Source organism: Pseudopodoces humilis, chromosome 28, assembly GCF_049639895.1.
Source record: "Pseudopodoces humilis isolate 2021_Gansu_Grassland_sample_001 chromosome 28, ASM4963989v1, whole genome shotgun sequence".
In the NCBI taxonomy this organism is placed as follows: Eukaryota; Metazoa; Chordata; class Aves; order Passeriformes; family Paridae; genus Pseudopodoces; species Pseudopodoces humilis.
This window is the reverse complement of record NC_142227.1, coordinates 2,101,384-2,123,186: the sequence shown is the minus strand read 5'-3', so window position 1 is coordinate 2,123,186 and position 21,803 is coordinate 2,101,384. Positions and strand designations below refer to the sequence as shown.

General features: G+C 63.4%; 1 protein-coding gene across 4 annotated transcripts; it reads left to right on the top strand.

Annotated features, from left to right (window-relative positions):
• Positions 1-1,766: 1,766 nt before the first annotated feature.
• On the top strand, positions 1,767-21,392 carry FCHO1 (FCH and mu domain containing endocytic adaptor 1). Of its 4 annotated transcripts, none has more exons than XM_088067829.1 (29): positions 1,767-1,784; positions 2,744-2,800; positions 3,411-3,481; positions 4,036-4,127; positions 4,748-4,822; positions 4,905-5,046; positions 5,128-5,280; positions 6,308-6,412; positions 7,170-7,268; positions 7,352-7,448; positions 8,203-8,247; positions 8,324-8,396; positions 8,899-8,920; positions 9,002-9,056; positions 9,153-9,331; positions 9,404-9,428; positions 9,979-10,041; positions 10,133-10,175; positions 10,283-10,374; positions 10,453-11,034; positions 11,721-11,833; positions 13,056-13,161; positions 13,238-13,349; positions 13,435-13,590; positions 15,215-15,347; positions 17,215-17,414; positions 19,981-20,045; positions 20,137-20,301; positions 21,178-21,392. In XM_088067829.1, exons 3-29 carry the CDS (start codon positions 3,455-3,457, stop codon positions 21,198-21,200), a joined length of 3,042 nt encoding a protein of 1,013 aa, XP_087923955.1. In that variant the 5' UTR covers positions 1,767-1,784; positions 2,744-2,800; positions 3,411-3,454; the 3' UTR covers positions 21,201-21,392. The 4 variants fall into 4 exon arrangements, with proteins under 4 accessions (XP_087923955.1, XP_087923956.1, XP_087923954.1 ...); XM_088067830.1 differs by having other exon boundaries at positions 3,991-4,127; positions 13,501-13,590; XM_088067828.1 differs by having other exon boundaries at positions 3,991-4,127.
• Positions 21,393-21,803: the final 411 nt, after the last annotated feature.

Genomic DNA, 21,803 nt, shown 5'->3' with positions numbered 1-21,803 from the left:
GGTTGGTTTTTTTTTTTTTTTTTGGGGGGGGGTCGCGTGGATTTGGGGATGGGGTGGAGAAGGGTGGGGTTGGGCTCAGCCTTTGTTGGGGGGAGTGTGGGGGGGGTTTTTTCCATGAGAAAGGGATTTTTTGTTTGTTTTTTTTTTTTTTGGGGGGGGGGGGTTTGGGGAGGGGTTGCAGCTGGTGGTGGGAGAGGGGTTGGGGGATTTGGGGAGGGGTCCAGGGTGTCACCGGGGGGGGGGGAGGGTGTGGATGCGCTGCGGTGCGGCAGCGCTGAGGCTGAGGCTGGATGCGGGGTTGCCATGACAACCCCATCCCCATCCCTGCATCCCAGCCCCGCCGCCCCCGGCCCCACGAGCCGCGGGAGCCGGGGGGGGGGGGGGGGGGTTGAGCCGCTGCCTTCGGCCCCCGCAGCTTTTTGGGGGGATTTTGGGGGGGGTTTCGGAGCCTCCTCGGTGCTCCCCGTGTCCCCCCCGTGCCCTTTGTGGGCAGCACGAGGCTGGCAGGACCAGGGGGTAAAAAACCCCCTCAAAGCCCCCCGTACCCACCCCCAAATTCCCCTTCCCACCCCAAAATTCCCCTCTCCCACCCCGCCCAGCCAATCCCAAACCTCCCCTTCCCCAAAATCTCCTCCTTCCCGGCCCCTTTGCTCCATCGGGGGGTGTTTTGGGGAGGGGGCTCCTCAGCCACTGCTGGGTTCGGTCCCCTGGAGCCCGGCTGTGACCCCCGGGGCTGGGGCTGTCCCCAGGGGTGTCCCGGAGCCCCCCAGCCCCCTCTGAGCCCCCCACTCCGCGTTTTCCCAACGCTCTGACTGGTCCCAGTGGCTCTGGCTTTTGGGGAGGGGGTCCCGGCGGGGGCTTCTCCGCCATCTCCCCCCTCCCTTGGGTGACCGCCACCCCACGCGGGGACACCGCGGGGTCACGGAGGTGACAGAGACCCGACCCTGGCTGGAGTTGGGGAGGGGTCTCCGAGCCCCGCGCCCCCCGAGCCCAGCGGCGCTGCCACCCGGGCGCGGTGGCACCTGCCAGGTGTCGCCGGGACAAAAGGCAGCGTAACCCGAGCCTCCGCCTGACGTCCCCGCCGTGCCGGCTCCGGTGGCACCGCGGGGCTGGCGCGTCCCCCGCCTCGCCGGGACGTTGGGTGAATTCCCCCCGGGAAAACGGGAATGTCCCTCCCGCCGGGTCCGCCCTGCCCGCGGGGACAGCCCCGTGCCCGCTCCCGCAGCTGCGCCCGTGACAGCCGGAGCCGGGGCATGAGCTCAGCGGGGTGCGAGGCACCGGCTGGCACCGGCGGCGGCGGGGGGGGGGGCACAGCCCGGGGCCGCGGGTGCGGTGGCGACCGGCGGGGCCGCGGCGGGGGGCGCGGGAGGGAGCGGCTGCACCGGGAGCAGCGCCGCGAGCTCGGGGGGCGGCAGCGCCAGCGGTGGCGGCAGTCCCGGGAGAGGGGTGACGGCCTGGCACCGGTGACAGCCGGGAGACGGCGGCGGCGGCTCTCCGGTGCAGGCGGCTCCCGCATCTCCCCCCGCGCCGCTCCCGCCGCGCTTTCGGGGCGGCGGCCGCTTTAAAAATGCAAATCAGCCCCCTCCCCGCGCGCGGCGCGGCGGCGCCTCGGCCAATGGGAGGCGGCGGCCGCTGGCTGCGGTCACCGCTGCCGGGCGCGCTGGCCAATGGGAGCGCGGCTCGGCGGGAGGGGGCGTGGCCACCCCCGCCCCCGGCGCGGTCCCGGCGGGGCCCCGGGGCGGCGGCGGCAGCGGAGCGGGGCGGGGGCGGCGGCGGCCCCGCAGGTGAGTCCCGCGTCCTCCCCGGAGCGGGCACCGACCCCCGGCCCCGCACAGGGGTCCCGCCTCCGAGTCCCCCCCGCCCCGGCCCCGCCGCGCAGCCCCCCCGGCCCCGCCGTTCCCGCGCGAGTTCCCCCCCGCCGCCCCCGCAGCATCACCGGGGTGCGGGGAGTGCAGCCCCGCGTCCCCCCCATCCCGGCCGTACCGGAGATCTCCCCCCCGCTCCCCTCGCTGTACACGGCTCCCGCCGTTCATAAAGCCCCGGTGAACCGGTGCAGCCCCCGCTGGCCGCGGTCCCGGCTCCCGGTGCTGCGGGCGGGCCCCCCCCCCCCCCTCCCGCCGCCTCCCGCCGCCTCCCGCCCATGCAGGTGCAGGGAACGCTTCAGCGCTTTCCCTCCTTTTCGTGTTTTTTGGGGTGCACGCCCCGACCCCCCCCGGGGCCTCCCCTTCCCGGGGTGGTTTTGGGGGGCGGGTACCCCCCCCCGCCCCCCCTCCCCGCCCCGGCCCCCCCCTCCCCCGCCTCCTCCGGTTCTCCCGCATCCCTCGGGGGGTCCCCCCGCGCCCCCCGCGCCCCGCTGAAGGTCACGGCTGCGGCTGGCCCGAACCGCCCGGTTTTGGGGCGCGGGGAGGGTGAAGGAGGGGGAGGGTCCTGCCGCAGCCCCCCCCACCCCGCACCCCCCGTCCCGCTCGGGGACTCGGTGGCCACCGGCGGGGACTTTGGCCGGTGGCGCGTTCGTGTCGCTCGCGGCCGCCCGGGACCGGCGGGGCTGGGGGGTCCCGAGGGGCTCCGCGACCCCTCCCAGCTTTTCCCCCCACCCCAAATTTGCCCGGGTTGAAGTGGGGGGGCCGCGCTGAGCCCGCCCCGCTCCTGACACAGGTGGCTGAGCCCGGGGGGGGCGGGGAGGGCTCGGAGCGGGTTTTGGGGGGGCTGCAGCCTGCCCTGACCCCCCCTTTAACCCCTGCAGACCCCCGGCACGCCGAGGATGCTCGGGGGGGCCCCGCGAACCCCGAAACAGCCCAGGGTGAGTCGGGGGGGGCTCCCCCGCTGGCGCCAACCAGGCGCGAATTTTTGGGGTTTCCTGTTTTTCTCCGGTGCGCGATGGGGAGCGGGGCCGGGGGGGGTGGGGGGCCCCCCCTGGGGTTTGGGGGCCCATCCAGGGGTCCCCCCGGTGAGCTTTGGGGGAGCTGCCCTGCTTGGGGACCCCCCCAGCACGGTAAATTTGGGGGGGGGGGCGGCGCGGGGGGTTGGGGACATTTTGATTTTTAAATTTTTTTTCTGTAGGGCGGGGGTTCCTGGGGGGGCCCGGGGGGGTTTTGGGGGGCCGGGGGGGGGGGGCACGGGCAGGGCCGGGTGTGGGAGCAGCCGCCACCGCACGCAGCAGCCGCTCATTTATTATTGATCCGCGTATCTGGTGTCGGGCCCAGCGCCGCCCCGGGGGCCCCCCCGGAGCCCCCCCCGGTACCCCGCACACCTTGGGGAGGGGTCGCAGGCGGGGCGGGAGGGGTCGGGGTGCGGTTTCCATGGCCACGGGGTTGCGTTTTCCCCGGAAAACCGGTAAGGAGGGGGGGGGGGGTGCGACCCTGCTGGGCCCCCCCCGGACCCCCCCGGTGTCCCCTCCCCCATCTCCCCAGGGCACCGCGAGTTGAGCTGCGGGGTCCCCACCCCCCCCTCCAAGATGTCCTATTTCACCGAGCACTTCTGGGTAAGCCGGGACCCCCCCCACCCTTGGGTGCCCCCCACCCTCAGAGACCCCCGCACCCTTGGGGGAAGGCCTGGCACCTTCGTTAGTGCTGTTAATTAATTAATTGGGGGGTGGGAGGCATGGCGGGGGGGAGGTGTGGGGGTCTCCCATCGCTGTCCCCCTCCTCCGTGGGGGTCCCCAGCCCGGGGGGGGGGAGGGGGAAGTGGCGTGGCCGGCGCTTCCTGGTTCATCTGGGTCGTTCCTCTTCCTCCTGCCTCAGTTTCCCCTGGGCGGCTGGTGGTGGGGGGAGGGGGGCTGAGGTGAAGCCGTTTTGGGGGTGCGGGGGGGTGCGGGGGGGGGCAGCACCCAAAATAACCCCGGGGGCGTTCGGGGGGGGGGTCCCCAGCCCTTCCTGGGGAGCACCCGGGGCCGGCTCTGGGCAGGGGTGGGGGGCTCGGCACCCCCATCCCGGGGGGGTTTGGGCCCCTCCAAACGCTGATCCCGGTGCTCCCGATGCTCCCGGGGAAAAGGGGGTCCCTTGGGATTTGGGATTTGAGGGGGGGGTCCCCTGGCAGGGAGAGAAGAACCACGGCTTCGACGTCCTCTACCACAACATGAAGCACGGGCAGATCTCCACCAAGGAGCTCGCTGACTTCGTCCGGGAGAGGTACCCGGGGGGGGTCCCCAAAACCCTGGGAGGGTCCCCAAAACCCCGGGGAAGGTCCCCAAAACCCTGGGGAGGGTCCCCAAAACCCTGAGGGGGTCCCCAAAACCCTGGGAGAGTCCCCAAAACCCCGGGGAGGGTCCCCAAAACCCTGGGAGAGTCCCCAAAACCCCGGGGAAGGTCCCCAAAACCCCGGGGAGGGTCCCCAAAACCCCTGGGAGGGTCCCCAAAACCCTGAGGAGGGTCCCCAAAACCCCGGGGAAGGTCCCCAAAACCCTGGGAGAGTCCCCAAAACCCCGGGGAAGGTCCCCAAAACCCCGGGGAGGGTCCCCAAAACCCTGGGGAGGGTCCCCAAAACCCTGAGGGGGTCCCCAAAACCCTGGGGAGGTCCTCAAAACCCTGGGGGAGGGTCCCAAAACCCTGAGGAGGGTCCCCAAAACCCTGAGGGGGTCCCCAAAACCCTGAGGAGGGTTCCCAAAACCCTGAGGAGGGTCCCCAAAACCCTGAGGAGGGTCCCCAAAACCCTAGGGAGGTCCCCAAAACCCTAGGGAGGTCCCCAAAACCCTGAGGAGGGTCCCCAAAACTCTGTCTCCATCCCAAATCCCTCTCCCCGCCATCCCCAGGGCTGCCATCGAGGAGAACTACGCCAAGGCCATGGTGAAGCTGTCCAAGATGGCCACGAACGGGACCCAGCTGGGGTACGGCGGTTTGGGGCTCCTCCAGGCGGTTTTGGGGACCCCGGTGACCCTTTTGGTGACCCTCTCCCACCTCCCCGAGCAGGACTTTCGCTCCTCTCTGGGAGGTTTTCCGCATCTCCTCGGACAAGCTGGCCCTGTGCCACCTGGAGCTGATGAAGAAGCTGCACGACCTCATCAAGGAGATCTCGCGCTACGGCGAGGAGCAGGGCCGGGTGCACAAGAAGGTAGCGCTGTCCCCCCTCCCGTCCTCGTCCCCTCGGTGCTGTCCCCAGCCCGCCCGGCCCCACGCCGCTGTCCCCCCGCAGTCCAAGGAGGAGGTGGCGGGGACGCTGGAGGCCGTGCAGCTCCTGCACGGCGTGGCCCAGCTGCTGCCCAAGTCCAAGGAGAGCTACCACAGCAAGTGCCAGGAGTACGAGCGGCTGCGCAAGGAGGGCACCAGCCAGAAGGAGATCGACAAGGTGACAGCCCCCGGTGTCCCCGTCACCCCCTGCCCTCGGTGGTCCCTGGGTGGTTCCTGCCGCCTGTCCCTTCCCCGATGGTCCCGGAGTCCCCTTCAGTGGTCTCCTTGTGGTGGTTCTTGTTCCTCTTTCTTGGTGGTTCTTGAGCCTCCCTGCATGGTCCTGTTGTCCCACAGCGATCCCTGTCCCCTCCCTGGTGTCCCTGTCCCCTCCCTGGTGTCCCTGTCCCCTCCCTGGTGTCCCTGTCCCCTCCCTTGTGTTCCTGTCCCCTCCCAGGGTGTCCCTGTCCCCTCCCTGGTGTCCCTGTCCCCTCCGTTGTGTCCCTGTCCCCTCCCTGGTGTCCCTGTCCCCTCCGTTGTGTCCCTGTCCCCTCCCTGGTGTCCCTGTCCCCTCCCAGGGTGTCCCTGTCCCCTCCCTGGTGTCCCTGTCCCCTCCCTGGTGTCCCTGTCCCCTCCCTGGTGTCCCTGTCCCCTCCTAGGAGGTCCCTAGCCCCTTCCTGATGGCTCCTGTTTTCCTCATGGGTGGTCCCTGTCCCCCCTGAATGGTCTCTGTCCCTTTCCTGATGGTCACTGATTCTCCAGGATGGTCCCTGTCCCCTCCCTGATGATCCCTGTCATTCTCGTGGATGATTCCTTGTCCCCGCCCCAACAATCCTCATCAAAATCCCGGATGGTTCCTCTTCCCCCTGGGTGGTTCCTGTCCCATTCCTGATGATCTCTGTCATTGTCCCGGCTGTCCCCCGTGTCCTGGCTGTCCCCTGGATGGTTCCTGTCCTGTTCCTGATGATCCCTGTCATTCCCCTGGATGTCCCCTGTCCCCTGGCTGGTCCCTGGATGGTCCCTGACGATCCCTGTCATTCTCCCGCTGTCCCCTGGATGGTCCCTGGCTGTCCCCCGTGTCCTGGCTGTCCCCTGGATGGTTCCTGTCCTGTTCCTGATGATCCCTGTCATTCCCCTGGATGTCCCCTGTCCCCTGGCTGGTCCCTGGCTGTCCCCCGTGTCCCGGCTGTCCCCGGCTGCTGGCACAGGCGGAGCTGAAGTCGCGGAAGGCGGGCGAGGCGCTGCGGAGGGCGGTGGACAAATACAACGCGGCCCGCGCCGACTTCGAGCAGCGCATGCTGGACTCGGCCATGGTGGGCAGCGCTGGCAGCGTGGGGAGAGGGGTGGGGAAAGGGAACTGGGAATTGGGAAAGGGATGGGGAAATGGAAATGGGAATTGGGAAAGGGATGGGGAAAGGGAAATGGGAATTGGGAAAGGGATGGGGAAATGGAATTGGGAAAGGGATGGGGAAATGGAAATGGGAATTGGGAAAGGGATGGGGAAAGGGATGGGAATTGGGAAAGGGATGGGGAAATGGAATTGGGAAAGGGATGGGGAAATGGAAATGGGAATTGGGAAAGGGATGGGGAAAGGGAAATGGGAAAGGGATGGGGAAAGGGAAATGGGAAAGGGATGGGGAAATGGAAATGGGAAAGGGATGGGGAAATGGGAATTGGGAAAGGGATGGGGAAAGGGAAATGGGAATTGGGAAAGGGATGGGGAAATGGAACTGGGAATTGGGAAAGGGATGGGGAAAGGGATGGGAATTGGAAAGGGATGGGATGGGGAAAGTGATGGGCAGCGATGGGAATTGGGAAAGGGATTTGGGAAAGGGATGGGCAGCAATGGGATTTGGGCAGGGATGGCATTGATGGGATTTGGGAAAGGGATGGTATTGATGGGATTTGGGAAGAGATGGGAATTGATGGGATTTGGGAAGAGATGGGCATCGATGGGATGGGGAAATCCCACCTGGGGCCATCCCACCCCTCCCAAACCCCCTTCCCTGCCCACCTGCCGATCCCTGGGGATATCCCCCTGTCCTGACCTCCCATTTTTCCCCGCTCCAGCGCTTCCAGGAGGTGGAAGAAGCCCACCTGCGGCACATGAAGGGGCTCATCGGCTCCTACTCCCACTCCGTGGAGGACACCCACGTCCAGATCGGCCAGGTGAGTCCCCAGGTGAGTGAGCCCCTCCCCATTCCCATTTTCCCTCCTTATTCCAGGCGCCTTTCCCTTCCTTCTCCCCCCAGGTCCACGAGGAGTTCAAGCAGAACGTGGAGAACATCGGCACGGAGATGCTGCTCCGGAGGTTTGCCGAGAGCAAAGGCACGGGGAGGGAGCGGCCAGGTGAGGCTGGGGGGGTCGCACCTGGGCAGGGATGGATCCCTGATCCCGGCTGATCCCATCTGATCCCGGGCTGATCCCGGGCTGATCCCGGCTGATCCCAGCTGATCCCAGCTGATCCCGGCTGATCCCGGCTGATCCCCGCTGATCCCGGGCTGATCCCGGCTGATCCCATCTGATCCCGGGCTGATCCCATCTGATCCCCGCTGATCCCAGCTGATCCCGGGCTGATCCCGGCTGATCCCGGCTGATCCCATCTGATCCCAGGCTGATTCCGGCTGATCCCGGCTGATCCCGGCTGATCCTGGGTGATCTTGGCTGATCCCGGCTGATCCCGGGCTGATCCCGGGCTGATCCCGGCTGATCCTGGGCTGATCCCCGCTGATCCCAGCTGATCCCGGCTGATCCCGGCTGATCCCATCTGATCCCGGCTGATCCCGGGCTGATCCCGGCTGATCCTGGGCTGATCCCATCTGATCCCGGCTGATCCCGGGCTGATCCCGGGCTGATCCTGGGCTGATCCTGGCTGATCCTGGCTGATCCCGGGCTGATCCCGGCTGATCCCGGCTGATCCCGGGCTGATCCCAGCTGATCCCAGCTGATCCCGGGCTGATCCCAGCTGATCCCAGCTGATCCCGGGCTGATCCCGGGCTGATCCCGGCTGATCCCGGGCTGATCCCGGCTGATCCTGGGCTGATCCCGGCTGATCCCGGGCTGATCCCGGCTGATCCCGGGCTGATCCCGCTCTCCATGGCAGGAGCGTTGGATTTCGATGAGTACCGGCTGGCTCCAGCGCAGGAAGGCAAGTACGTCTGCATCCAGCTGGGAATTCCGGGGGCTGCGGAGGCTCCTCCTCACCCCGATCCCGTTTTTCGCAGGACCCAAGAGGAGCCGGAGCAAAGCGTTCCGGATCCCGGGATTGAGCCGTAAGGAGCGGGAGCGTGATGCTGTGTAAGAGCCTGAATCCTGGCGTTCCTGCATCCCAGAATTCCCAGATTCCTGCATCCCAGCATTCCTGCATCCTGGCAATTCCCACATCTTGGCAATTCCCGCATCCCAGCATTCCTGCAATCCCGAATCCTGGCGTTCCTGCATCCCAGCATTCCCACATTCATTCTCTCATCCCGGCATCCCCGCTTTTCCACATCCCTGCATCCCTGAATTCCTGCATCCCTGCATCCCTGCATCCCTGCATCCTGCCATTCCCACATTCCTGCATCCCTGGATCCTTGCATCCCATCATCCAATATCCCTGCATCCCCGAATTCCCCCATCCCTGAATTCCCCCATCCCCGAATTCCCCCATCCCCGAATTCCCGCATCCCTGAATTCCCCCATCCCCGAATTCCCCCATCCTTGCATCCCCAAATTCCTGCATCCCCAAATTCCCCCATCCCTGCATCCCACACCCTTTCCCCTCTCCCCCGCCTGACGTGCGGCTGTCATTCCCTAGGGAATCTCCGGATAACGAGCTGGTAAGTGTCCCGGCGCCCCCCACCCCGGCGCTGCCGTTCCCAAACCGGGAGCACCGGGAATGTCCCAGCGTGTCCCCGCAGGGCTGCCCGGAGGTGGACGAGGACGGATTCACCGTGCGCCCGGACATCGCCCGCAGTATCCTTACCACGGAGCCGGGAAAACCAAGGGAATTTTTTGGGGGGGGGAATCCAAGGAGAATTCCAAGCGGGAATTTCCTTGACGGGGGCTCAGGCGAGGCGGAGAATGCCGGGTGTTCCTCCAGCGATTCCGACTACGACGAGGACGAGCCGCGGAAATTTTACGTGCACATCAAACCGGTGCAGCCGCGGGAAGCGCCCGGCAGCGCCGAGGCCGCCGTGGAGCAGCTCAAGGCCACCGTGGGAAATCTCATCCTGGCCCCCGGTGTCGGGGTGAGCCTGGGGGGGCCGCGGGGACCCCCGGGACTCCCGGGATCGCCTCATCCCTGTCCCCTTCTCTTGCAGGGCACCGTCAGGAGGCAGGCGTCACGTAAGTGGCACCGGGGAGGTGGCAGCGAGGCTTGGGGACATCACAGCATTCCCGAGCTCCTTGGGGACACCGTGTCCTTCCTGAGCCTCATTCCTTGGGGACATCACAGCAATCCCGAGCTCCATTCCTTGGGGACATCGTGTCCTCCCTGAGACCCCTTCTTTGGGGACATCACATCATTCCTGAGCCTCATTCCTTGGGGACAATGCCACCCTTCTTGAAAGCCACTCCTTGGGGACATCACATCATTCCTGAGCCCCTTTCCTTGAGGACAGTGCCACCCTCCCTGAGCTCCATTCCTCAGGGACAATGCCACCCTTCCTTAGACCAAATCCCTGGGGACATCACATCCTCCCTGAGCCCCCCTGGGGACAGTGCCACCCTCCCTGAGCCCCCCTGGGGACAGTGCCACCCTCCCTGAGCCCCCCTGGGGACAGTGCCACCCCCTCTGAGCCCCATTCCCTGTCCACTTGCCGACCCCTTCAGCCTCCCCACCTTTCCCGAGCCACCCGGTGGCTCCGTGTCCCCTCACGGTGACATCCCTCCGCAGGACACACGCCATCCCTGACGCCAGCCTCGGGTGACACGGAGCCCGAGGGGACACCGGCCGCGGGTGAGGCTGGCCTGGGGGGTCCTGCGGATTTGGGGGGGCGCATTTTTTTGGGAGGAGCGGGGGTGCAGTGCAGTGTCCCCTCTCCCCGCAGGTGACAGCACGGGGAGGGGTCTCCCGGCGGCGCAGCTGCACAGGTAGGGGACAGGCAGGGATTGGGGTGCCATGGGGTGGTCACCCCCCACCCTTGGGGGGGGTCCCGGGTGGGCTCTGAGCCACCCCCCCCTCTTTGTCGCTGTCCCAGCGGCCCCAGGAAGCCCCCCCAGGACACGCCACCCTCGGCCGCTCTCTTCGGGCCTCCCCTGGAGTCGGCGTTGGAAGCAGAGGAATTCCCGGGTGAGGATTTGGGGGGCCGGGATGGGACCCCCACGGCGGTGGGGAGGGGGCCGTGCTCTGACCGGGGCTGTCCCGCAGCCCCCCGCTCCTACGTCCTCACCTCATCCTCGTCACCCTTCTCCTCCTCATCCCCGGAGAACGTGGAGGACTCGGGGCTGGACTCGCCCTCTCACCCCGCGCCCGGACCCTCCCCGGACTCCCGGCCCTGGACCCCGCAGCCGGGAACGCCGCAGAGCCCCGGCCCCAAAGCGGAGCCGCCCCCCGCCAGCAGCTCCTGGGCCCCCCGGCCCCGCAGCCCCTCCGGCCGCCTCCCCGAGCCCCCCAACTTCGCCGTTTTCAGCGGCCCCGGAGCCGAGGGGCTCTGGGGGGACGCGGGGGCCGCGCCCCGGGGTCGCGGCCGCTGCCTCAGCGCCCCGAGAGAAGCCCCCTCGCCGGATCCCTTCGGGGAGCCCCCGGCCTGGGGCAGACCCCGCAGCCCCGCTGGGGAGCAGCCCCCCCTGACGCGTCCTTCCTCCAACTCGGCCTCCTCCTCATCCTCCTCGCCGGCCCCCCCGAGCGGGGGGGAGTCCTCCAGCCCCTCCCCGTGGGGCTGCCAAGGGGCGGGGGCGAGGCTGAGCGAGGGGGGCACGGCCGGGACCCCCCCCTTGCAGTCGGAGCCGGGTGAGTGGCGTGGGGAGCTGCCCCACATGACCCCGAAATCTGCCCCCCATAACCCTGAAATCTGCCCCCCATAACCCCGAAATCTGCCCCACATAACCCCGAAATCTGCCCCCCATAACCCCCAACTCTGCCCCCCATAACCCCGAAATCTGCCCCCCATAACCCCCAACTCTGCCCCCCATAACCCCGAAATCTGCCCCCCATAACCCCAAACTCTGCCCCCCATAACCCCAAACTCTGCCCCCCATAACCCCCAAATCTGCCCCTCATAACCCCAAAATCTGCCCCTCATAACCCCAAAATCTGCCCCCTCATAACCCCAAAACTCTGCCCCCCATAACCCCAAAATCTGCCCCTCATAACCCCCAACTCTGCCCCCCATAACCCCAAACTCTGCCCCCCATAACCCCAAACTCTGCCCCCCATAACCCCAAAATCTGCCCCTCATAACCCCGAAATCTGCCCCCCATAACCCCAAACTCTGCCCCCCATAACCCCCAACTCTGCCCCCCATTTCCCGTGACCCTGCCCCCCCATCCCTAAATCTGCCCCCCTTCCCCTGAACTGTGTCCTGGATCCCTGGGGAGGGTCCTGGATCCCCGAGGGGAGATCCTGGATCCCGGGGGGGGGGGTCCTGCCGTATCGGGGGGCTCCCCCCTCACCCCCCCGTTCGTGCTCCCCCCCAGATTGTGTCCCCTCCTGGCCCAGCGCTGCCCCCCGGGACGTTCCTCTCGTGGCCCCCCCGCGCCGCTCCCGCTCCAAGCGGCCGCCGGCCGGGCCGGGCAGCAACAGCGACCTGGTGCGGGGACCCCCGGGCTGGGGGTGCGGGGACCCCCGGGAGGGGCGGGGACCCCCGGGATGGGTGTGCGGGGACCCCGGGATGGGTGTGCGGGGACCCCCGGGATGGGTGTGCGGGGACCCCCGGGATGGGGGGGACACGGGGAACCTCGGGCTGGGGGTGCGGGGACCCCCGGGATGGGGGGCGCGGGGACCCTGGGATGGGTGTGCGGGGACCCCGGGATGGGGGGCGTGGGGACCCCGGGATGGGTGTGCGGGGACCCCGGGATGGGTGTGCGGGGACCCCCGGGAAGGGGGTGCGGGGACCCCGGGATGGGGGGCGTGGGGACCCCGGGATGGGTGTGCGGGGACCCCCGGGATGGGGGGACACGGGGAGCCTCGGGCTGGGGGCTCGGGGACCCCCGGGAGGGGCGGGCAGCCACGCCGCGGCTTCCCAGCGCTCCCAGTTTGGGAATGGCAGCGGCGGGAAAGGGGGCGCTGGGAGAGGATTCCCTGGGGAGGGATAAGGGGGAGATGGGTGATGGAGAGGGGAAGGGGCGAGGGGGGTGGGGATTTGGGGGTGCAGGGATGTGGGAATTTGGGGGATGTGGGAATTTGGGGGATGCGGGATGCAGGGATACAGAGTTTGGAAGTTCAGGAGGTGCAGGATTTGGGAATTCGGGGATATAGGATGTGGGAATTCAGGGGTGCAGGATTTTGGGGATACAGGGGTACCCAGGCATGCGGGAATGGTCCCCCATTCACGGACGCAGAATTCAGGAATTCAAGGATGCAGAATTCAGGAATTCCAGGGGTGCAGGATTCAGGAATTGAGGGATGCGGGATTCAGGGATGCAGGATTCAGGGATGCGGGATTCAGGAATTCAGGGATGCAGGATTCAGGAATTCAGGGATGCAGGATTCAGGGATGCAGGATTCAGGGATGCAGGATTCAGGGATGCGGGATTCAGGGATGCGGGATTCAGGGATGCGGGATTCAGGAATTCAGGGATGCGGGATTCAGGAATTCAGGGATGCGGGATTCAGGGATGCAGGATTCAGGGATGCGGGATTCAGGGATGCGGGATTCAGGGATGCGGGATTCAGGAATTCAGTGATGCGGGATTCAGGAATTCAGGGATGCAGGATTCAGGGATGCAGGATTCAGGGATGCGGGATTCAGGGGTGCAGGATTCAGGGGTGTGCGCTGCAGACCCCCACCCCATCCCGCCTTTCCTCCGCAGTCGCGCTCGCTGAGCCCCTCTCCCTCCTGGAGCTGCGGCCCCTCTCACTCGGCCCCCGCCAGCCTGGGCGAGCGCGGCTTCTTCTCCGTGGCCCCGCCGGCTCTCGGTGCGTGCCGGGGGGGATTTGGGGAGGGTTCCGGGGGGGTCCCAGCCCTGCCCTGACCCCTCTGCCCCCTCCCCAGGGCTGTCGCGGGGTCCCAGCCCGGTGGTGCTGGGCTCGCAGGACGCGCTGCCCGTGGCCACCGCCTTCACCGAGTACGTGCACGCCTATTTCAAGGGGCGCGACTCCGACAGGTACGGGGTGGGGGGGGGGGGGTCCCGAGGGGGTCCCGTGGATCGGCTGGGACCCCTCCCCTGACCCCCGGCGTGTCCCCGGCAGCTGCCTGGTGAAGGTGACGGGGGAGCTGACCATGTCCTTCCCCGCCGGCATCGTGCGCGTGTTCAGCGGCCCCGCGGCGCCGCCCGTGCTCAGCTTCAGGCTCCTCAACGCCGGAGCCATCGAGCAGTTCCTGCCCAACGCCGAGCTGCTCTACAGGTGCGGGGACACCTGGGGACACCGCGGGACTGCGAGGGGACAGCTGGGGACACCGCGGGGATACCGCGGGGACACTTCGGGACATGGCGGGGACACCCCGGGACACGGCGGGGATACCGCGGGGACAGCGAGGGGACACGGCGGGGACACCTCGGGGATACCGCGGGGACACCGCGGGGACACCGCGGGGATACCGCGGGGACACTTCGGGACATGGCGGGGACACCCCGGGACACGGCGGGGATACCGCGGGGACACTTCGGGACACGGCAGGACATCTCGGGGCACGGCGGGGATACCACGGGGACACGGTGGGGACGCGGAAGGGACACAGCGAGGACATCGCGGGGACACCGAGGGGACACGGCGGGGACAGCGAGGGGACACCTCGGGATACCGCGGGGACAGCGAGGGGACACGGCGGGGATACCGCGGGGACACGGCGGGGACAGCGAGGGGACACCTCGTGACACGGCGGGGACACCTCGGGGATACCGCGGGGACACGGCGGGGACACCGAGGGGACACCTGGGGACACCGCGGGACAGGGCGGGGACACCTCGGGACATGGCGAGGACAGCGAGGGGACACTTCGGGACACGGCGGGACATCTCGGGGCACGGCGGGGACACCACGGGGACACTGCGGGACGGCCTGGGAGGGAGCGGGGGCAGTGCTGTGGGGCTGCAGGGGCTGTCGGGGGGGCACAGGGGTCTCGGGAGGTGATGGATGCAGAGATAGGGGCGGGTTTTGGGGTGTCGGGGAGCACAGGGGTTTTGGGAAGTGATGGATGCTGTGATGGGGGCGGGTTTTGGGGCACGGAGTGTCCCTGCTCCCCTGGGGATGCCCTCTGGAGCTGAGGGATGCAGAGATGGGGAGCCGAGTTTTGGGATTTTGGGATTCCCGAGGGTCTGAGTGTCCTGGGGATTGCAGCGAGGGGGAACCGAGTTTTGGGATTTTGGGATTCCCGAGGATCTGAGTGTCCTGGGGATTGCAGCAATGAGGAGCCGAGTTTTGGGATTTTGGGGTTCCCGAGGATCTGAGTGTCCTGGGAATTGCAGCGATGAGGAGCCGAGTTTTGGGATTTTGGGGTTCCTGGGGGTCTGAGTGTCCTGGGAATTGCAGCGATGAGGAGCCGAGTTTTGGGATTTTGGGATTCCCGAGGATCTGAGTGTCCTGGGAATTGCAGCGATGAGGAACCGAGTTTTGGGATTTTGGGGTTCCCGAGGATCTGAGTGTCCTGGGAATTGCAGCGATGAGGAGCCGAGTTTTGGGATTTTGGGGTTCCTGGGGGTCTGAGTGTCCTGGGAATTGCAGCGATGAGGAACCGAGTTTTGGGATTTTGGGATTCCCGAGGGTCTGGGTGTCCTGGGAATTGCAGCGATGGGGAACCGAGTTTTGGGATTTTGGGATTCCTGGGGCTCTGGGCAGCCTGGGAATTGCAGCGATGGGGAACCGAGTTTTGGGATTTTGGGGTTCCTGGGGCTCTGGGCAGCCTGGGAATTGCAGCGATGAGTTTTGGGGGATCCCAGCGGTCTGGGCATCCCATGGAGCTGCTTTGGAGCTGGTTTAGGGGGCTGCCAGCTCCTGGGGGTGCCCAGCCCGTGCTGCCCCGCGCCCCCAGCGACCCCTCCCAGAGCGACCCCAGCACCAAGGACTTCTGGCTGAACATGGCAGCGCTGACCGGGCACCTGCAGAAACAGGCGGAGCAGAGCCCGGCCGCCTCCTACTACAACGTGGCTCTGCTCAAGTACCAGGTGAGCCCCGGAAAAATCAAATTGTGCTTTTCTTCTTATTCCCTCCAGCCCCGCGGCCAGGAGGGTTCTGAATTCTGACAGAATTTCTGGGTGCACTGCAGGGTTTGAGCTCAGAGCACCAGGGAGGAAGGAAGGGGAGGTTTTCCCTCTGGATTATAATTTTATTATAATTATAATCACAGATTTATTCTGTGAGGGGGAATCCAGGGGAAAGACAAAGGAAGCGAAGGTCTGGATGTGATTTTTAGGGTGAACACGCCTCAGGGGCGTTGGAATTTTGTTTGAGGGATTTGAAGGAGCGGTTAAAATCCACAGCTGGCAGGCTAACCAACTTTCTAATATATATATATAAAAAATAAATATATTAATTATTAGCTATCATATATTATATATTATTATATATTATTTATTATATATTACATACTATATATTATATATTATATATTATGTATTATGTATTATATATTAATTATTAATTATAATATATTATATATTATATTTTATGTATTATATATTATATATTATATTATATAATATATAATCTATAATCTATAATCTATAATCTAATCTATAATATATGATATATGATATATGATATATATTATATATAATATATATTATATATTAATAATACTTATTGTATATTATATTATCATATATATTACATATATTCTATATTCTATAATATAATAATATAATAAAATATAATGTAATATGTAATAATATAATATGTAATAATATAATGTAATATAATATTATATATTATATTATATTATATTTTATTATATTATATTATATTATATATTATATATATTATATTATATTATTTATTATATATATAATATTATATTATATATTATATATATAATATATTATATTATATTATATTATATTATATTACATTATATTATATTATATTATATTATATTATATTATATTATATTATATTATATTATATTATATTATATTATATTATTTATATATTATATATAATATAATGTATTACATATATTGTATATTATATATGTTTTATATTATATATATATATATATAAAATACAGTGTACAATATAACCAACTTTCTACAAAATCACAAACCAGACAGGTTTAGATAAGAGATAACAGAGATAAAAATTCTCTAATCACTTCCCAAGAATTCAGATTGGTTTTTTCCACAAGCTGGGCAGAGAACAAACCCCAGAACCCCCAGAAAATACAAACCAATAAACCCAGAATTTCTAACTCTGCTAACAACCCAAACCCCCTCGGGGACCCCCAAACCCCCCCGGGGACCCCCAAAACCCCCCGGGGACCCCCAAACCCTCCCGGCGGACCCCCAAACCCCCTCGGGGACCCCCAAAACCCCCCCGGGGACCCCCCAAACCACCCGGGGACCCCCCAAACCACCCGGGGACCCCCTGAACCCCCCGGGGGGCCCCCCAAACCACCGGGGGACCCCCAGAACCACCCGGGGGACCCTCCAAACTCCCCCGGGGATCCCCCAAACCCCCCTGGGGACCTCCCAAACCCCCTCGGGGATCCCCCAAACCCCCCCGGGGACCCCCCAAACCCTCCCGGGGGACCCTCAAACCACCCGGGGACCCCCCAAAACCCCCCCGAGGACCCCCCAAAACCCTTCGGGGACCCCCCAAACCCCCTCGGGGATCCCCCAAACCCACCCGGGGACCCCCCAAACCCTCCCGGGGGACCCCCAAACCACCCGGGGACCCCCTGCACCACCCCGGGGATCCTCCAAACTCCCCCGGGGACCCCCCAAACCCCCTCGGGGATCCCCCAAACCCCCCAAACCACCCCGGGGACCCCCCAAACCCACCGGGGGACCCCCCAAACCCGGTGCTGTGGCGCAGTTCTCGCGGCTGGGCCCCGGCTGGGCGCCGCTGCGGCTGTGCGTGCGCTGGGACTGCGCGCCCACGGCCACGCGGGTCAGCGTGGAGTACGGCTACAACCCCCTGGCCCTGGCACTGCCCGTGCCCCTCGCCAACGTCCACGTCCTGCTGCCCCTCGAGGAACCCCTGAGCAACCTGCGGCTGCAGCCCCCCGCCTGCTGGTAACGGGGGCACGGAGGGGAGGGGGCTGTGGGGTGGGGAGGGGGGGGGGGTTTTGAGTGGTCTCCGTAGCGATTGGGGTGGGAGGGGTGGGTGTGGGGGGGCCTGGCCCCCCGCAGGGTGGGGGAAGGGGGGTTTGGGGGGTCTGAGGTGATTGGGGTGGAGGGTTTGGGGGGGGTCTGGACATCCACAAGGTGGGGAGGGGGGGTTTGGGGGGTCTGAAACCCAATAAGGTGGGAGAGGGGGGGTTTGGGGGGTCTGAACATCCACAAGGTGGGAAAAGGGGGGGTTTGGGGGGTCTGAAACCCAATAATGTGGGGAGGGGGGGTTTGGGGGTGTCTGGACATCCACAAGGTGGGAGAGGGGGGGTTTGGGGGGTCTGAAACCCAATAAGGTGGGAGAGGGGGGGTTTGGGGGGTCTGGACATCCACAAGGTGGGAGAGGGGGGGTTTGGGGGGTCTGAAACCCAATAATGTGGGGAGGGGGGTTTGGGGGGTCTGAGGTGACTGGGGTGGAGGGTTTGGGGGGTCTGGACATCCACAAGGTGGGAAAAGGGGGGGTTTGGGGGGTCTGAAACCCAATAAGGTGGGAGAGGGGGGGTTTGGGGGGTCTGAAACCCAATAATGTGGGGAGGGGGGGTTTGGGGGGTGCCTGAAACCCAGTAAGGTGGGAGAGGGGGGTTTGGGGGGTCTGAGGTGATTGGGGTGGGGAGGGGGTTTGGGGGGGTCTGAAACCCCATAGGGTGGGGAGGGGTTTGGGGGCTCTGAGGTGATTGGGGTGGGGAGGGGGTTTTGGGGTGTCTGGACCTCCACAGCGTGGGTGACACAAAGCCGGGGACCCCAAACTCCCCCAGGGTGGGGGACACAGGACTGGGGGTCCCAAACTTCACCACGGGAGCGACGTCCTGAACCTGCCCCGGGTGGGAAATGGGGATGCTGAACTGGGAAATGGGGATGCTGAACTGGGAAATGGGAACCTTGAACTGGGAAATGGGGATGCTGGACTGGGAAATGGGGATGCTGAACTGGGAAATGGGGATGCTGAACTGGGAAATGGGGATGCTGAACTGGGAAATGGGGATGCTGGACTGGGAAATGGGAACCTTGAACTGGGAAATGGGAACCTTGAACTGGGAAATGGAAATTTTGAACTGGGAAATGGGGATGCTGAACTGGGAAATGGGGATGCTGAACTGGGAAATGGGAACCTTGAACTGGGAAATGGGGATGCTGAACTGGGAAATGGGAACCTTGAACTGGGAAATGGGGATGCTGAACTGGGAAATGGGGATGCTGAACTGGGAAATGGGGACGCTGGACTGGGAAATGGGAACCTTGAACTGGGAAATGGGAACCTTGAACTGGGAAATGGGAACCTTGAACTGGGAAATGGGGATGCTGAACTGGGAAATGGGGACGCTGGACTGGGAAATGGAAACTTTGAACTGGGAAACGGGAACCTTGAACTGGGAAATGGGGATGCTGAACTGGGAAATGGGAACTTTGAACTGGGAAATGGGGATGCTGGACTGGGAAATGGGGACGCTGGACTGGGAAATGGGAACCTTGAACTGGGAAATGGGAACCTTGAACTGGGAAATGGGAACCTTGAACTGGGAAATGGGGATGCTGGACTGGGAAATGGGAACCTTGAACTGGGAAATGGGAACCTTGAACTGGGAAATGGGAACCTTGAACTGGGAAATGGGGATGCTGAACTGGGAAATGGGAACTTTGAACTGGGAAATGGGGATGCTGGACTGGGAAATGGAAACTTTGAACTGGGAAATGGGGATGCTGAACTGGGAAATGGGAACCTTGAACTGGGAAATGGGGATGCTGGACTGGGAAATGGAGACGCTGAACTGGGAAATGGAGATGCTGGACTGGGAAATGGGAACCTTGAACTGGGAAACGGGAACCTTGAACTGGGAAATGGGGACGCTGGACTGGGAAATGGGAACCTTGAACTGGGAAATGGGAACCTTGAACTGGGAAATGGGGACGCTGGACTGGGAAATGGAGACGCTGGACTGGGAAATGGAAACTTTGAACTGGGAAATGGGGATGCTGAACTGGGAAATGGGGATGCTGAACTGGGAAATGGGGATGCTGGACTGGGAAATGGGAACCTTGAACTGGGAAATGGGGACGCTGGACTGGGAAATGGGAACCTTGAACTGGGAAATGGGAACCTTGAACTGGGAAATGGGGATGCTGAACTGGGAAATGGGGATGCTGAACTGGGAAATGGAGATGCTGGACTGGGAAATGGGAACCTTGAACTGGGAAATGGGAACCTTGAACTGGGAAATGGGGATGCTGAACTGGGAAATGGGGATGCTGGACTGGGAAATGGGGACTCTGAACTGGGAAATGGGAACCTTGAACTGGGAAATGGGGATGCTGAACTGGGAAATGGAGATGCTGGACTGGGAAATGGGAACCCTGAACTGGGAAATGGGGACCTTGAACTGGGAAATGGGGATGCTGATAGGATGAGGAGCTGGGGATGGATTTTGGGGCTGCGGATAGGGATGGGCTCGAGGACATCCCCTTTTCCCGGCAGGAACCTGGAGGAGAAGCGGCTGCTCTGGAAGCTTCTGGACGTTCCCGGTGCCCCGGGGCAGGGAGGTGAGGGCAGGACCGGGGCGGGGAGGGTGGAAAACGGGGCCGGGGGGCTCCGCGTCGCGACCCCTCCCCAACCCCTGCGCTGTCCCCCCAGGCTGCGGGCGGCTCTCGGCCAGCTGGGAGCCGCTGGGGGGTCCCAGTAAGCCCAGTCCCGTGGCCGCCCAGTTCAGCAGCGAGGGCAGCACCTTGTCGGGGGTGGAGGTGGAGCTGGCGGGCGCCGGGTACCGAATGTCGCTGGTCAAGAAGAGATTTGCTACAGGTAGGGCCGGGGGGGCGGGGGTCCCATCCCCACAGCCGTGGGGGGTGCGGGGTCCTCTCCCCGTGCCCCGGGTGCTGGGGGAGCAGGGGGTCCCTAACCGGGGGGATTTAGGGGCTTTTCCCTGGGGGGTGTGGGGGCATTTCCCTGCTCCTTGGGGTGCTCAGGGTCCTTTCCTGTGGTATTTAGGGGCTTTTTGCTGCATTTTGGGGTGCTGGGGGGTCCCTTTCCCACTCAGGATCCCTTCCCTGGGGTATTTAGGGTCCTTTCACTGCATTTTGGGGTGCACAGATTCCCATTCCCGGGGTGCTCGGCGGTCTCTTTCCCCCTCAGAGTCCCTTCCCTGCTCCTTGGGGTGCTCAGGGTCCTTTCCCTGTGGTATTTAGGGTCCTTTCCCTGCATTTTGGGGTGTTGGGGGGTCCCTTTTCCACTCGGGGTCCTTTTCCTGCTCCTTGGGCTGCTCAGGGTCCTTTCCCTGCGGTATTTAGGGGCTTTTTGCTGCATTTTGGGGTGCTGGGGGGTCACTTTTCCACTCAGGATCCTTTCCCTGGGGTATTTAGGGTCCTTTCCCTGCATTTTGGGGTGCTGGGGGGTCCCTTTTCCACTTGGGGTCCTTTCCCTGCTCCTTGGGGTGCTCAGGGTCCCTTCCCTGGGGTATTTAGGGTCCTTTCCCTGCTCCTTGGGGTGCTCGGGGGTCCCTTCCCCAGTGTCCCCAGGTGTCCCTCCCTGCTCCCCACGGCCCTGAGGTGCTGAGCTCCCTTTCCAGAGGGTCCCATCCCTGCTCTCCCCCATCCCCGGGGGGGCCCTGGGGTCCCCTCCTCTCTCCCCAAACCCCTTTCCCGAAGCTCGGGGTCGATGTTTCCGGCCTTTCCTCCGCAGGGATTTACCTGGCGGGGTCCTGAGCGGCTCCTGGAGCCCCCCGAGTGCCCCCCGGGCTTCTCCCGTGGTTGTGTGAACTTGGAAACGCTGGATGGAGGCGGGCGGGGAAGGGGGAGCCTCTTCCTCCTCCTCCTCCTCCTCCTCCTCCTCCTCCTCCTCCTCCTGCTGCTGCTGCTGCTGTCCCCCCCCGTCACCCCCGGTCGCTGTCCCCGTCCCCCCCGTGCTGTGAAGGGAGCAGGAGCTGCTCTTTTATTAAACATTTTATTTTCTAATAAATTCACCCCCGCCGGCTCCCGCCTCCCTCCTGCCACGGCGCCCATCCCGTGTTCCCATCAATCCCATCAATCCCATCGATCCCATCAATCCCATCCCGTGTTCCCATCAATCCCATCAATCCCATCGATCCCATCAATCCCATCCCGTGTTCCCATCAATCCCATCAATCCCATAAACCCCATCAATCCCATCCCATGTTCCCATCAATCCCATCAATCCCATCAATCCCATCGATCCCATCCCGTGTTCCCATCAATCCCATCAATCCCATCGATCCCATCAATCCCATCCCGTGTTCCCATCAATCCCATCCCGTGTTCCCATCAATCCCATAAACCCCATAAACCACA